The sequence below is a fragment of the Sciurus carolinensis genome, chromosome 12, assembly GCF_902686445.1.
Source record: "Sciurus carolinensis chromosome 12, mSciCar1.2, whole genome shotgun sequence".
NCBI lineage: Eukaryota > Metazoa > Chordata > Mammalia > Rodentia > Sciuridae > Sciurus > Sciurus carolinensis.
The window spans coordinates 18354054-18370506 of NC_062224.1; the positions used below are offsets into that span (position 1 = coordinate 18354054).

The following is a 16453-nucleotide window of genomic DNA, read 5'->3' on the forward strand; positions in this document are numbered from 1 at the left end:
CTTTTAAATTCATTTAAAATTTTAAAAACAGCCTAAATTTCAGTATAATTCATTTCATGAAAAACAGTAAAGAAACCCAACTAAATAAATACCAAAGGATGCTAATTATTATGAAAAGATCTCAGTTCTAAGATAACATAATAAATATACTGATAAAATTATAACAAACCAGCCAAATTCAATAAAAACACAATTCTACAATGGAACTTCTTTCAAAAAATGAGAAAGTTTGGGTTGGGGATGTAGCTCAGGGGTAGACAGATTGCCTAATATGCTTAAGGGCTGGGTTCAATCTCCAGCACTGCTGGGATAAATGAGGGTAGAGGCCCAGTTTGAGATTCATTCTTTTTTTTGTTGTTGTTGTTTTTGTTTTTGGTGGTACTGGGGATTGATCCCAGGGTCTTGCACATTCTAAGCTAGTACTCTACCACAAAGCTACATCTCTAGCTCTTTTTAAATTTTATTGTGAGACAGTCTTGCTAAGTTGCTGAGCCTGGCCTTAAATTTGCAATCCTCCTGCTTCAACCTCCCACTGAGACTTATTTCATCTTGGAAATAAAAAATTAGTAGGAATTATGCACATGATTATATGTAAATTTAATAAAACAAATGCATTCAGAGTATACAATAGTTATTTCTTTTTGAGAATGTAAAACACAATACTTCACTGAAGATTTTAAGTATATGGGATTGCTGGATTATCATCACTATTATTTTGTGGTACTAGGGACTGAACCCAGGATCTCACAAACATTAAGCAAGTGCTCTACCACTGAGCCAGCATCCCTGAATTACTTTCTTATTAGCTGGTTTTTATCCCAATAGTTTGAGAAATGATCTAGAAACAGTCTTGTCATTGGTTCTTTCTCCCTTCTTTGCCTCTGGTAAATAGGCATCCCACTCAAAAACTCCAAATTTGTGCTGTGGTTTCACTACTTGCTGATTAGTGTAAACCAGCTGCCTGCCTTTTGGACCTGCAATGGCACCTGTGGTAGAAGACCCCCTTCTAGACTCTAATGCAGGAAGCTCATCTGCATCTAGATCTGGAGATGGATATTTTTAAGATTAATGATTTGTTAATACTTATCTGTCAAATGTACCCATAATTATTTTATCAAATATTTGTTATAATGAGGTAAAAGTAATATATTAGGAACACTATCAACTGAAAGAGAATATGGAAGCTTAAAACACCTTTGAAATAATACAAAAATAACTCCTTTTACTAATAATTCATCTCATAAAACTACAAAGTAAGCTTTAGTTCTAAATAACACATTAAGATATCATTCAAAACAAATAAATCAAAAACAAAGATAGAGAAATATTAAGATCCCAATATCCAGTTCACCTTCTCATTACCTTAATAAGTAAATTTCTATAATCCCAAGTATGGCATAAGACAGGTTCCTGTTGGATATAATCTGAGGATATCTATTACAAAAGAACCTAAAGGAACTCACTATAATGACTTAATAATTATTAAGACTCTCTAGGTATAGAGTCTTTTCTACTCAAGGATGCAGTTCGGATAGTTTTTCAAGGTTATTTATTAGATCTTGATACCTTTTCTTCATCTGAAACATTTTGAAGCCATTTTTAAACTTAAAATTTCAATTATATATATTTGTCAAGCCTAAAGATAAGTGATAGTACTTATAAGGATACCTTACCTTCTGGTGTTGGTTTGTCCTGAGGAAGATCTGGCATATTTTCATCCAAAAGATCTGCTAAGGATTGAGAATTTGCCAGCAGTTTCTGATAAGACATAGCAAATTCTTCATACTGTTTATGTCTATCTTCACTTAGCTCCCCTTTAGAATGTAGAATACGCCTATAAATAAATGATGAATAATCTGATAAACTCATCAAAGCACATATTTTATGTGTTGTTATATGGAAAAAGTTCCATAAAAATCTGATCTTCTCATACAAATTTAGTACAACCTTCTTTGCTAACATAATTTTATTATATTCCTAGATATATCTTAAAATTAAAATACACAAATGACCTAAACAATTAAATTCCCTCAAAAAATGATGTATTCAAAATACCATTAATATTTAACCATATACTACTAAATAAAACATTGAGTATTTTGTTACATCTATACTCCTCTGTGACAGTTAACCAAAAAATATTTAATTTAATGCAATTAACAAATTAGTTTTCAAAACAACAAGTTATGGAATCAGTTTTCCTTAAATCTCCAATTATTTTATGCATAAATATCATGTTTAATAATATACTATAAAATAATTTCATATTGTTATGCCATACTTATACAGTTAGCCAAAAGTCAGATTACAAAAACGATAGTTCTAAATAGGTTCAAAACCAGAATCAGTTAAACCTCTATAATGGTATGAATCAAGAGTATATCTTGAGAAGCCCACATCACTCATATATTCAATTCTCAATATACAGTACAAGTACTGGGTATTTATCCATTTCACAAATATTAACTGAGCAACAACCCACTTACCCAAGTCCAGGCCATCTTGAAGAGACTAGAAGATACAATTACTCTTTCACTTTACAACAGTATAGCAATAGGTCACCTATGATTACAAATGCAAAACTACTGGAAAATACCAAAATTTTTTAAAAAGTCAAAATTCCCACCATATCAATATAAATAATTGAAACTTATACAGGAGGATCCAATTTTTTTCTATATTAAATATTTACATGGTGGTATAACATTTGAAATTTATAAATCACAATGTAATACAACACAGGTTTTAAAGTCAATCATAAATTATAAATTGTCATTTTCAAAAGTAATACTCAGATGTTTTTTCATTACTTGTCATTTTTCTTATAAACCATGAAGAAAATAAGTTTTTAGCTTTGTTTTTTTGAGATACTATCCTCTTAAAAGTAATAGAAAATAAAGTAGAATAATTGTGCCTACACTTATTCTTCCCTGCTTATCTGGAACAATTCCAAACTTTCCTGCGTTAACCTATTTTCACCCACAAAATCTTTTGTTGAAATTCTGTAACAATCCAAATACATTTTCTACATGAGGAAACCAGTTCCTATTACGAGCATGTCATTAACTTCAATAATTCCTTTTTCAAATCTGGCTCTTCAGGGTCTAAAATTAGAATTGTTAAATTTCACTTTCTTATGATTTAGATATATATTAGACAACATCATTCTACCAATATATTAGCAAAATGTCAAATAGTTTAACAATGATAATTCAGTGTTTCTCTAAAAACTCTAAAATTATTAGAAAACAATTTTGTCCTCTCTTATTTCACACTGGTATTATAGGCAAAAGCAAGCTTCATTTAATAAGTTTACGAATGAATTTTAAAACTTAAAAAAACCAATAAAGAAACCACTAACATTACTACAAATGGACTTGTTAGAGACTTTATATGATTGATTGATTGATTGATACCAGGGACACTTAACCACCAGCCACATCCCACACCCTTTTTATTTATTTATTTTAATTTTGACACAGGGTCTAACTAAGTGCTGAGGGCCTTGCTAAATTACTGAGGCTGTCTTTGAACTTGTGATCCTCCTGTCTCAGCCTCCTGAGCTCCTGGGATTAGAGGTATACACCACTGAGCCCAGTTAGAAATTCTAACACAGATCATTTTGGAAGTTGTTTTTTTTCTTAAGCCATTAAATAAGTGATGTTCAAAAATAAGCTACTTTGAAATGTTTGCAATGTATTACTAGAAAAAGTGTTAACTGATAAAAATTGAAGAGTTCTTTTTGAAGCAATTATTGTGGAAGGGATAATGATTCTAAGAGATTTCAAAACCTCTAATGACAATTAAAGATACGACATTAATTGGAAATATCCCAGAATAACATAACCTGAAAAATCATTTATCTAATAAGTTCTGACATTCTGTTCATCTAAAATATACACAATTGGTTAAGATAAACAATACTAAGAATTTCTGACATATATGCAGTATCAAGTGATGACTACTAAGATAGAAAAAGAACAGTCCTACTCCAGGATCAACTGTGCATTCAAATATTTGCCTGGTACTCGGTACTTGGTCATGTAAAAGTGATTTAATTCAATAATGATTGTGTCTAGTTACAGTTTCTTTTCAGTTTACTGGTATCAAAATAAAACTTAAAAGCTTCAAAGATACACCATGTCCTCCCCACTTATCAACTGATCAAATTCTTTAGTAGCACGAACTTATCTAACTACCTAAACAGAAGGTACTCAGGTTATTAGTCATTAAGATAGTTCTCAAGGAAAAAGTTTACATTTGGTTGGTTTGTCTTCTAACCTATCTTACACAGAGTACTTAGTAAGTAGGACAGGATACAACTGCTATAAATGAGGAGTTTATAGCAAAAAAGTTTATAGCAACTTTTATTTGTGTTTTCCTTGACCATTTCATATATATCTGACTAAATCCGTAGCATGTAATGTGACTAAATATAAGACTTAAGTAGAGAACAGGGGCTGGGAATCTAGCTCCTTTGTGAAGTTCTTCCTCGCAAGCACAAGGCCCTGGGTTCAAAGCCCTAGCATAGCAAAAAAAAAAAAAAAAAAAATAGAGAAAACAATCTATCATAGTGCCTGTTTTAAAAACGTTCAAAAATCCTAGAATCACTCAGGAAAAAAAAAAAAGAATAAAAAGAAATTCTAATGAAATTAAAATGAAACATTTATAATTTAGGTACGTATGTATATGTCAATTTTTTGTAACTTATAAAACTGAAAATATTTTCAGCTATACTAACGTTTTAGAAAACCCCTGTGAGGGGGGGGCACAAGGCCCTGGGATCAATCCCCAACATTGCCAAAAGAAAAAAAAAGGAAGAAAAAGAAAAGAAAGCTCCTCTGTGAAGGAACTAAACTTCACACAACATTTGAACAAAGAGTACCTATATTAGTGTTATTTTTAAAAGAACGGGAAAAGAGAAAAGTAACGATTTTCTTTGTAGTGCTGGGGATTAAACCTGTGGCCTCAGGCATGCTAGGCAAATGCTCTAACACTAGGCTACAACCACCAGCTCTCATCAAAATTTCCATGGGAATATAACACTGAAAATATAAGCAAGTTAAAAATAATTCGTCATGAATCATTTTAATTACCATCTGTTTAGAAATATCTTTACATAAAGTTGAACGGAAATCATTCTTTTGAAAATGTCACAGATCAGAGGTCAGCAAATCTTATCTATAAACAGACAGTAAATATTTTAGTCCAGGAGTAAATATGTTAGGTTTTACAGACCAGTCACTGCAGAAACTACTCAATCCTACTATGATAGCCAAAAGCAGCCACTAACAATATGTGAACAAATGAGTAGGACTATATTACAACTTTAATTATGAACACTGAAATGTGAATTTCAGGTAATTTTCATGTTCACAAAATATTCTTTTATATTTTTGAACATTATATTTCTTTAAAAATTTTTTTAGTTGTAAATGGACACAATGCCTTTATTTTATTTATTTATTTTTTATGTGGTGCTGAGGATTGACCCAGTGCATCACATATGCTACCACTAAGCTACAGAACCAGCCCGCAACCATTTAAAAAGGTACAAAAATTACTAATGTGACTAAGCTGGCCCACCAGCCACAGTATGCCAATCCCTGTCATGATAGGGGTTAACTAAATTAATATCACTATTAAATATTTATGAACTCATTCATTCCCTCTCATGTTATTACACAATAAGGAGGTACTGGTATCCCCTTACAGATGTGAAAAGCAAACAATAAAAAAAATCATTTTAAATCTTACTCATTATAATAAAAATACAAAAATAGATGGTCACCTTTACCCAACTTATATGAGCCATCACTACCTGAAAGCATGTAATATATCAATCTTAGGTTTGTGAAGTGCTTTTTATATTTTTATATTTATTAATGTTGTAACACGGTTGAAATATCAAATAGTCCATTCTTTAATTAAGCATTATAGCTCATAAACCAGAAACTATTAATGCCTTTTATTAAGAGACTTTTTTTCATTTTTTTGTTAGTTTTAAATTTTGTATAGATTACCTTGTTGCTTTGGATTTTCTTGAAAAACTGAATTTTTTTTAAAAAGGCTGTTAAGATTTAATAAAAGTTTAATGTTCAAATTCTCAAATCAAAAGTTTTTCAGGGCTGGGGTTGTGTCTCAATGGTAGAGTGCTTGCCTAGCACATGTGAGGCCCTGGGTTCAATCCTCAGCACCAAATTTAAAAAAAAAAAGAGAGATAAATAAATAAAAGGTATTATATCCTCCTACAACTAAAAAATATATTTAAAAGAAGTTTTTCAGAAAGATTAAGCAGAAAATATAACAGCTAACATTTACTGAACACTTACCACGTGCCAGATACTGTTAAGTGCCTTTTTTTTTTTTTTTTTGCAGTACTTGGGGATCGAACTCAGGGCCTTGTGCTTGCGAGGGGCAAGCACTGTACCAGCTGAGCTATCTCCTCCAGCCCTGTTAAGTGCTTTAATACTTAAGAATTCATTACATAATTCACATCTCTCTCAGAGGTAGAGTACTACTGTTATCCCCATTTTACAGATTCGAATATTGAAGCACAGAAACATTAGGTAACTTGCCATAGATTACAGAATGATGAGTAAAAGACAGGTCTAAGATGTGAACCTAAGCAGTCTGGCTCCAGATCCATGCTACTAAACATTGGACTAGGCTGACCTTCAAGCTAAATTCTCCACTTCATACTATATGCTGAAATTATGTCTCTCCAAATGCATATATCAAAGGTAAGCCTAACCAGCTCAGGGTGCTTATTTATAGTCTCTTTTGGGTCCCTCATTCGCATATACTTGATAAGTACAAAGAGGCTAACACTCAAGACTATTTAAAAGAATATTAAATACAGTTAATGATGGGCACAATATAACTGCAGAAAGTACAGCACTGAAGCAAAAAAACCTGATCTTGCTACACTGGGGAAGTCCTTAAATTCCTAAATCTATCACCTTCAAAATGTAAGTATTTCTTTTGGGAGTAATACGAAGATCAATTAAGATCATACAGATAAAGCATTACAGCAATGTAAAATGGTGTTTTCAGAAGAGGGAAAAAAAAAAACCCTGCCAAAGCACACTGTAAAAAAAAGCAAGATTTTTCAATGCCAAGTATTATTTTGATCTTCATTATCCAAATTAATAAAGAAAAAAAAAATCTCAGCAAGATACAGAACATCTCTTTTAACTTTGCCCTTCTGTCATCATACAAATAATATTGAACACATGGCCAAAATCTTGAAAACACGAATCATGAAAGAGATTCAAGAAAAACTACTGGGTGTTACCTTTTATCTCCTCTTGTATTCTGTCAAATTGTCATAAAAATTTGCTCTGGAATTACCTTAAATTTTCTTCTGGTCTCGTGTTAGAGTTAATTTGATTATGGATGTATTATCTTTTGAAAAGATGCATAAATATATAGTAATGCCTAATTGTACCCATTAAGTATTTATTAAACAGCTACTATGTCAAAAATTATTTAAGCAAAATTAGAAGATCAAGAAGGAGGTAACAAGTTTAGAGCTCGTACATTTTTAGAGCTTCTTTAAGTCTAAACTACAGTGAGGTCACACCTTATTAACGCTTAAATACTACCAATTGATCAAACAATCTACCTCTAAGGACAGATACGAGTCACTTGAAAGAAAAGGAAAAGCACTATTTAACTTTAGTCAACATATTTCAAAGTTAGTCAATTAATGAATTGCCTGAATGAATAATAATTTGCCTGAACGAAACAAACTTGTCTGATTTTATACAATGAGGAAGAGAGAAAAGTCTGCATTATACCTTTTTTTTTTTTAAACTAAACTTAAAATCAAGCTAGGTATGGAGAGCACGCGTGTGAACGCAGCAACTTAGGAGGCTGGGGACAGGAGGATCAAAAGTTTGAGGTGAGTCTGGGCAACTTAAAGAGACCCTGTCTGAAAAATAAAAAATAAAAAGGGTTGGGGATATAGCTCAGTGGTGGAACATTCCTGTGTTCAATCCCCACTACCAAAAACAAAAAAATCAAATTGGTCACTGCCATTGGACTGAGATGTAATCAAGAATGTAGTAATATATACTTGCTACTACTTCCATCAAGTAGGGAGAAAAAGGAAATAAGATACTTCAGTATTATTCAAGAATTCTTAATAGCTGTATGCAAGATTTCACTAAGCTGAAAGAAACAATGTTACACAACATTAAGTTATATTCAGTAAAAACTAAATCATTTCTTCAACCAACTTCTACTAATTGCCAAAAAATACTAATTATAAGACCTCTATTATCAAATTACAAAGCATTTCAAAGAGCACTGAACATAACAGAAAGCAAACCTTATCAACAAAGTAAAGTTATTACAATTGGCAATTACTAATTTTAAATATATGAATATTCATTGTAACTCCCAGATCACTTAATCAAAATGTTTATAAAACATTTATTGATTCAAATTTATTAGAATTCACCCAACCCTAAGGTCAACTGGATTGTTTACTTAAACTGCAAATTCCTCAGGTACTTAGAAATAGTACCCAGTTACCTAATTACCTATGAAATAGGGCCAGATAAGTTAGAAGGCCCAATATGACCTCATTTAATCACTTCTTCTGTTCATTCACTCTGATGTCTTTAGAAAGGACCAGAGATTTTACTTGTCTATTTAAAAACTGGTTGAAGCCGGGCACAGTGCCCACGCCTGTAATCCCAGCAGCTTGAAAGTTGAGGCAGGAGCATCAGGAGTTCAAGCCAGCCTCAGCAATTTACCAAGGCCCTAAGCAACTCAGTGAGACCCTGTCTCTAAATAAAATATTAAAAAGGGGCATGGGGATGTGGCTAAGTGGTTAAGTGCCCCTGGGTTCAATTCCCCAGACCAAAAAAAAAAACAACAAACTGAATTTTTAAGTACAAACTTTACTGCATCATGACTTCACAATCTCTAATACTGCTATCTCCCAAGTAACATTAAAATGGTCAAGAGTACTTATAATACTGAAAATAATTCCACATTTGACTCTGTTTCTAAAGATAATGAATAAGGCTTAAAGAAATTTAACTACATATAAGACTTAAATATGAGCTAGCTTCGTACTTAGTTTTCAGTATTATCATACCTAAAGGAAACCTTACTGGGAGAAACTACTGCCAGTGACTTAATCCCATGAAAACTCCTACTGGATAATGAATGAGAAGAAACTATTTTTTCCCTACTCCTGAAAAAGGAACCCAAGGACCCTCTATCACTGAGCTACATCCCCAGTTCTTTCTTTGTTTTGAGACAGGTTCTCACTAATTGTCCATGCTGGCCTTGAACTTGCACTCCTCCTGCCTGAGCCTCCCAAGTAGCTGAGATTACAAAAGGTATGCCACCTCACCTGGCTGGAAAGGACAATCTTTAGAAAGTGACATTAAGTTAAGCAGGATTATGCTTTAATCCATTCCTCAGGTCTTTTTAACTCAGTCAGATATCTGCATCCTTCACTATAGAAGCTGCTTGGACTTGAAGGTATCCTATGTCATGAGTGATTTATGAAGCCATTTGCCAAATATTTTCAATGATGATTAAGATTAAAAGAAGCCACAAAATTGTTTATCAACAATTTGAATAATAAATGAGTAGAAGATATGCTGTCAAAGCTTAAGATCAGCAGATAGGTTCTCAATATATTATCTAGGTACTTACACATATTCACACATATTCAAAATTATCAGGTTAAAATAGTATGCCAAAAGCATATTTTAAAGTTTAAAGGCATAAGTAAGTACATACCTTCAGGTTAAAAATTATTAGTTCAAGATGAAGAACTAGCTTGAGAGCAGTTCATTTGAGAGATCTGGCTTTAGTGAAAATAAGCCTACTGAAAAGTCAAAAAGAATGAGAAGGGAATTACAAAAGTTAAAGCAATATAGGTCACAGAAAAGAATGCATCATAAACAAATGTCCTCAGGTTGGAGTTGTGACTCAGTGGTAAAGCGCTTGCCTAGCATGTGTGAGGCACTGGGTTCGATCCTTAGCACCACATAAAAAAATAAATAAAATAAAGGCATTTTGCCCATCTACAACTACAAAAAAAAAATTTTTTTTAAATGTCCTAAGGATAGTGAAGTACCTGGAACTCATGGAACAAACTGAAGAAATGAGGTATTTAATATGGAAAACAGGAAAACATGTTGGTGGTCTACAAATATCTGAGATAAAGTTACATGTCCCATACCAGTGCTTCTCACACATCTGTGGTAAAGAACTAATTTTCCCCTAGTCATACAGATATTTTCATAAAATACAGAAAGAATATCATGGCAATGGAAAATTGCTTTAATACTTCTAAATATTGACTCAGTATCTACACAATTCATCGTGAACAAGTAAAAAGTTCATGACTCCCACTTTAAGTAGCTTTATTCAACTGTACCAGAAAAAAAAAACTAAATTAAAATGAATCATTTTATGGGGAGTTAAATTTCAGCTTGATATAACAAAGAATTCATAGCAAATAGATGTGTTCAACATTGGAATGGCTCAGAGAACACTGAGCTCCTTTGGGAGGTATTAGAATATCAATATTAGATAAGATCGTTATGAATCTGTAAAACAGATTTCTGAATTGGAGAGGGGACTGGATTAAATCACTGTACATTTTCTCTACTAAGATTCTGTAAGACCAGAAATATACAAACACCCTCAAAGTAGCCAATAAACTCATCATTAGCATACTGACAAAGTCAGTCAGTTATGAAATATTAGGTAGAAAGTATGGGAAAGGACTATGAAAATGATAATTTTGGAAATCACAATTAAGAAACCTCAAATATGTGAGAACTATTAAAATTCAAAAATATAAGTCAAGGACAGCAATTCTTTTTTTTTTTTTTTTTTTTTTTTGAGTTGGGGGGGGTCTTGCTATGTTGCCCAAGCTGTCCTCAAACTTATGTGTTCAAGTGAACCTCTCAGCCTCATGAGTAGCTGGGACTACAAGCATCTATCACCACACACCTGGCCTTTTTTTTTTTTTTTTTTTTAAAGAATCATAGATAACATTATCTTAAATTCTCACCTGAGTGACATCTGACCAGGAGCTTTCACCACATAGTTTCTGCACCTAAATGAACCTGTCCTAACTATACTACTACTAGGATATAGTTACTTGTCTTCTCTTTTGGTTAAGTCAATCATCTTCTAGAGGTAATTACTGGCATGCTTTCGGGAACAGAAAAAGGTACTCCTCTCCCACCATACTAAACTTCTGATCAATAGTAATTCCAGATTCACAAGGATGCAATTTAAGTAGTTATAAAGTATTCAGCTAAAAGATATTGCTGTTACCTCCTTTCTGCACCCCCTCAGCCCTCCTCCAAATCCACCCTTTATAAAATTGACTCAATGTCCACAAACTGTATCAACCTCTAGCTTGTTGATACAACACATTTCCATGCACATTCAACTGAGTCTACTATATCTTGTGAAAATCAAATTCAGCCCCTCCTTCAGGTCTTTTCATCAATTTACCACAGCCACAGCACATTATTCCTTTAGAATTTCAAATGGATGCCCCCAGGAAAAGGCTCCATAAATGCATTTTACAGTTTTGCAAAAAATTTTTCACAGGTAAAAATTTTATGCATATTTCTCAAATTCTGATCTGAATACCACTGCTAATGAATGACTCATTTTCTTAAAGAGAGCAAGTAGCAGCAGTGACATTAACAACTTAAAAGTATAAAACAATGAAAGCAAACCTGTTATAGAGAGAGAACATAGAAACATACAGAAAATAGTAACTGGGAAGTTAAAGTGACAGAAAAAAAATTTACTCCTCAATATTAAGAAGACTTTAAAACTGCAGGAAGAAAACAGATCCACAAAGCAAAAATTACCACCTACTTGCAGACTGATTTTAAAATATAAACAAAATCTGTCAATTCATATTTAAACATGAGTATTTAGACTACTATACTTTGAAATTTCCCTGAATGTAAAAAATCACCTGTAAGGAGCCCTTTTCCATAAGTTCTTTCAGTGGCATGAAGACTTTAAACATTTTAAGTATGAGCTCCAAAATAAATTCTCAATTCTGAGAAACATTGGAAAATCACCTGTTTTGTCTCTCAGTATTCTGGAGCTCCCTGTGGTCCCTTTTTCAGGTGTTTGGTCAAAGACGTAAAGACTCTTTTAAAAGATTCTGGAAAGGCTGTTGTTTCTCTGGACTAATTATCTCACTAGGAGGAAAATTCAAACTAAACTTCTCTGCAGCACTCTTTACTCTCCTTGGTACAAGTCCAGCAATATCATCTCCACCAATGGCGACAGAAACTAATCACCACAGAAACATGAGTGTGGGACTCTCGATCAGCATTAATAATATTTTTTAGCTGTTCATAGATTAAGGAAAGACCTTCCTTGTCAGTGAAAATCCCCAACTATTGTCAATTCTGCAATGAAACGCAAATCAGTTCTGAGGTTTGGTAATGTTAGGTGTTTCTCCTCCTTCCTTGCCTCGAAGTGTTTTTTCCAGACCTGAAGAAGCGAAGGGGCAAAGTCGGCATAGCGCTGGTGAAAGAGGGAGCACAAGTGCACAGCACAGTTCACATCCGAGATTTTTAGTTTTGGCTTCCACAATGGAAGCTACAGCTTCCGCAATGTATTTGCTTAAATTTAGGCCATTAAAATCATGGGACAAGGAGTCTCTCTGTTGTTCTGTAATAGTTTTTAGTTTCTTGACAAAGCAGTATTTTTCTTCAAGCTTGAGTCTAGGCGGCTAAAGAAATTTCCTCTGGCCTGTTGTCTGGAGCATTTGGTTTTTGCTACGGAGTTCCTTTCTAACTGATGCCTTTCCCAAGCCTCCTGATGAAGCTGAAGGGATTCTTCTTTTTCTCTAAATAAAAACAAAAACATAAGTAAATGCTCTTTACATATCAAAGCATCATTGATAAATCCATCCTATAAGAGTAAGTGCCATTGAAAAAATAATCATGTAAGTATATCAGAATCCAAAAGGAAAAAACAAAATTGCCTTTTCATTACTTTTGAAGACATTTTTATTACTGACTTATTGAAAACAATGAGAGCTCAATATATTGATTAATACCACATGTGAGTAGAGTGGAGGATTGTGGAACAACTAGATCAAATTTAAAAACATGGATGTGGTGGAGTGCTTACTAGTATGCACAGGTCCTAAGGGTTCAATCTCCAGCACAGGAAAAAAACAAAAATGAAAAACAAATAAAAATTGTTCTGCTGCCATGAAAAATAAAGTATGTTATGAAGGATGTAAGATGTGAACAAACAAAAGCAGTTGGTAAACAGACAAAAATGTTCACTAATAGTCATTAAAAGGCTAAACATGCAGCCCAGAAACAAGAGTGCTTGCCTGGACCAGGTTGTGGTGGCGCATGCCTGCAATCCCAGTGGCTCAGGAGGCTGAGCAGGAAGATTTGAGTTCAAAGACAACCTCAGCAACTTGGCAAGGCCCTCAAGTAACTCAGCAAGATCTTGTCTCTAAATAAATATTAAAAAGGGCTGGGATGTGACTCAGGGTTAAGTACCCCTCGGTTCAATCCCTGGTACCAAAAAAAAAAAAGAAAAAAGAAATGCTTGCCTGGAATGCATAAGGTTCTATGTTTGAGTCCCAATATGGGGGGGGGGAAATTAGCATTATAAGAAAATTTATAGAAAATGTTTTGAGAAAAAAATTAAAAAAAAAAATTTTTTTTTTTTGGAGGGAGTAAGGATTGAAGTCCAGAGCTTCTCAAAAGCTAGGGCAGGTGCTCTACCCTAGCACAAAAAAACTGTTCTGAAATACTTGATACTTTTTTCCATACTGAGCATTGATGAAACTTTAAGAAAGTACTTGCTAAAAATTCAGGCATGATTTTAAAAATTTGGAAGAACCAAATCTATCCGTAAAAACCCTTTAACAGAAGTGAATGAACTCATAATTAAAATAACATGATGCTTGAAAATATTCCGTGGGTAGAGAGGGGGGAAAAGAAGAGCTAGTTCATTATACCATTCTGTTCCAACATACTTGAAATTTTCCTAAATAAAAAAGTAGGGTTTTGTTTTTTTAAAGTCCTTTGAAGGGAGCAGAAAGGGAGAAAATGTTATTATAAAACTGAATATGAAATAATTATTTTTAAAAAGAAAATTAAAATAATACGAAACTCTCAAGAACAAGGTTGGAAATATTGTGAGGTGGTCACTACTATTGCCTTCCACCCTAAATTTCATGAAAATACAGATACGAAAAAACTTGGTGAAAAGGGTAACTGAAAATAGAATATTATCATATTCCATGCAAAGTTTCAAAAAAAACAAAACCCAGATTACCACATACTCATAAAATAACTACTATTATTTAAATAATTAAAGGAACTTAAAGCATGGCTCTACTTAGTAGAACTAAGAGATCAAGTTAAGATACTCCCAAACCTCCAGAAGCTGCACCTAGTCAGTTTTACTTCAAATAATCATTTTCTTCCTCCAAAATAAAGTCATTCTTTCACATCAATAATTAAATTTTCTTACTTCAATTGAGCAGCTTCTTCTTCTTGCTGACGTTTTGGCTGCTCTTCTTGCTTTTTCTCTCTTCCTCTTCTGTTTCCTTCTTCTCTCTTCCTCTTTTGTCTTCAACTCTTCCTCTGCCTTTACCTTTTCCTATTCTTTTTTCTTTCGTTCCTTGTCTTCCTTTTTTCTCTTATCTTCTTCCAGTTTCTTCTTTTTGTCTTCAGGGAATCCTTTACTGACCCTCCTTCTTGGCAGTGATCTTGAGATCGTCCTTTATGGTTTCTCCTTGCTGCTCACTGGCCGTCTTTCACTGCAGCTTTTTCTTTGTTGTTTAATAAAGATTCTTTTTCTCCATACTGCTGGGCTGAGTTTTTTACGCTCAGCTGGCATTATGTGACCCGGACAATCTGTAAGAGTAGACGGTAAGTACTACAAATTCAGTGACTTTTATTCAGTGATGTTATTTTTTAAACAAAACATATTAATGCAACTTGGTAACTGTGAGATTAATAATAGCAAGCAAAATGACTCGTATTTCTGTGATATAAAAAACATTAGCTTGGTCTCCTTAACATTCTATAATTATTAGTTATGCCTATTTCCAATTATTTTTAAAACTTTTTAATTAGGGAAAAATTCAAAATAGAAGTGACAGCACAGTATCAGGAACTTTCGTGTACCAATTACCCAGATTCAACCATTATCAACTCCAAAACAATACAATGTCTCAATTAATTTTAAATACTTTAGCATGTATTGAGAACATTTTAATATTTTCCCCCCATCCTGCAGTGCTAGAAAATCAAACCCAGGATCTCCCAAATGCTAGGGAAGCACTCTAATGCTGAGCTACATACTCAGGCTCTTGAATCAGTTTATCCCAGCATTTAAAAACCCTTAAGAAATACTGGTTCATTATTTCATATAATATTCAAACCAAAGTTATCAAACTAGACAAGGCTAGCAAAGCAAAGCACTTGCCTTCCTACACATCAATGAACAAATAGAGAATATAGAGAACTCATAAATTTCACCTCATTGCTATAACCTTATTATGAAAGGTATAAAATCAAAAACTTTACACCAGACCTTTAATCTCTTTGTTAAAGTTAGTCAATATTAATAAACATAATAATGATTATAAAATCTGTTTATTCTGTTCTATAACTGCTTATAGAGCAGCCACCAGCCTAGGGTTTCTAAACTGTGGTCCTACAGACATTTGAGTAAGATAATATATGCCTTTCTTTTTTGCAGTGCTGGGGACCTAACCCAGTGCCATGTACACACTAAGCACTAGACAAGCACTCTACCAATGGGCAACATGCCCAACCACAAGATAATTATTTGGAGTTAGAGGATTATGCACTTTAGGAAGTTTAGTGCATCCCTGCTTTCTATGCAGTAGATGTGAGCAGTACCTTCCCAGTATTGACAACCAAATATGATTCGAGATACTGTCAAATGTTCCTGAAACCAAAATCACCACTAGCTGAAAAATCACTGAACTGGTCACATGTGGCTACTTAAATGTAAATTAATTAAATTAAATAATACTTGAACTTCAGTTCTTCAGTCACCAGCCACATGGGGGGGGGGGGGTACCAGGGATTGAACTCAGGGGCGCTCGACCACTTAGCCACATCCCCAATCCTATTTTGTATTTTATTTAGAGACAGGGTCTCACCGAGCTGCTTAGCACCTCACTTTTGCTGAGACTGGCTTTGAACTGAAGATCCTCCTCCTCACTCTTCCAAGTCATTGAGATTACAGGCATGCACCACCATGCCTGACTAACCAGCCATATTTAAGTGCTTAATTCCAAATTCCACACAACTGGTGACTACCACACAGGATAGCATAGATATAGAACATTTCCAGCATCATGAAAATTTCTATTGGACAGCACTAGTCTACAAATGTAGGCCCAATACTGGAAGGAATAAAC

At 33.6% G+C, this 16453-nt stretch overlaps 1 protein-coding gene across 1 annotated transcript in view; it reads right to left on the minus strand.

Moving 5' to 3' along the window:
* Nucleotides 1-14895, minus strand: part of Upf2 (UPF2 regulator of nonsense mediated mRNA decay) — a 106723-nt gene extending 91828 nt beyond the window's left edge. Inside the window, 10 exon segments of the mRNA XM_053743280.1 lie at nt 1674-1834; nt 12093-12292; nt 12294-12413; nt 12415-12603; nt 12605-12723; nt 12726-12871; nt 14527-14586; nt 14588-14745; nt 14747-14779; nt 14782-14895. Coding sequence (XP_053599255.1) covers nt 1674-1834; nt 12093-12292; nt 12294-12413; nt 12415-12603; nt 12605-12723; nt 12726-12871; nt 14527-14586; nt 14588-14745; nt 14747-14779; nt 14782-14895 — 1300 coding nt within the window.
* Nucleotides 14896-16453: the final 1558 nt, after the last annotated feature.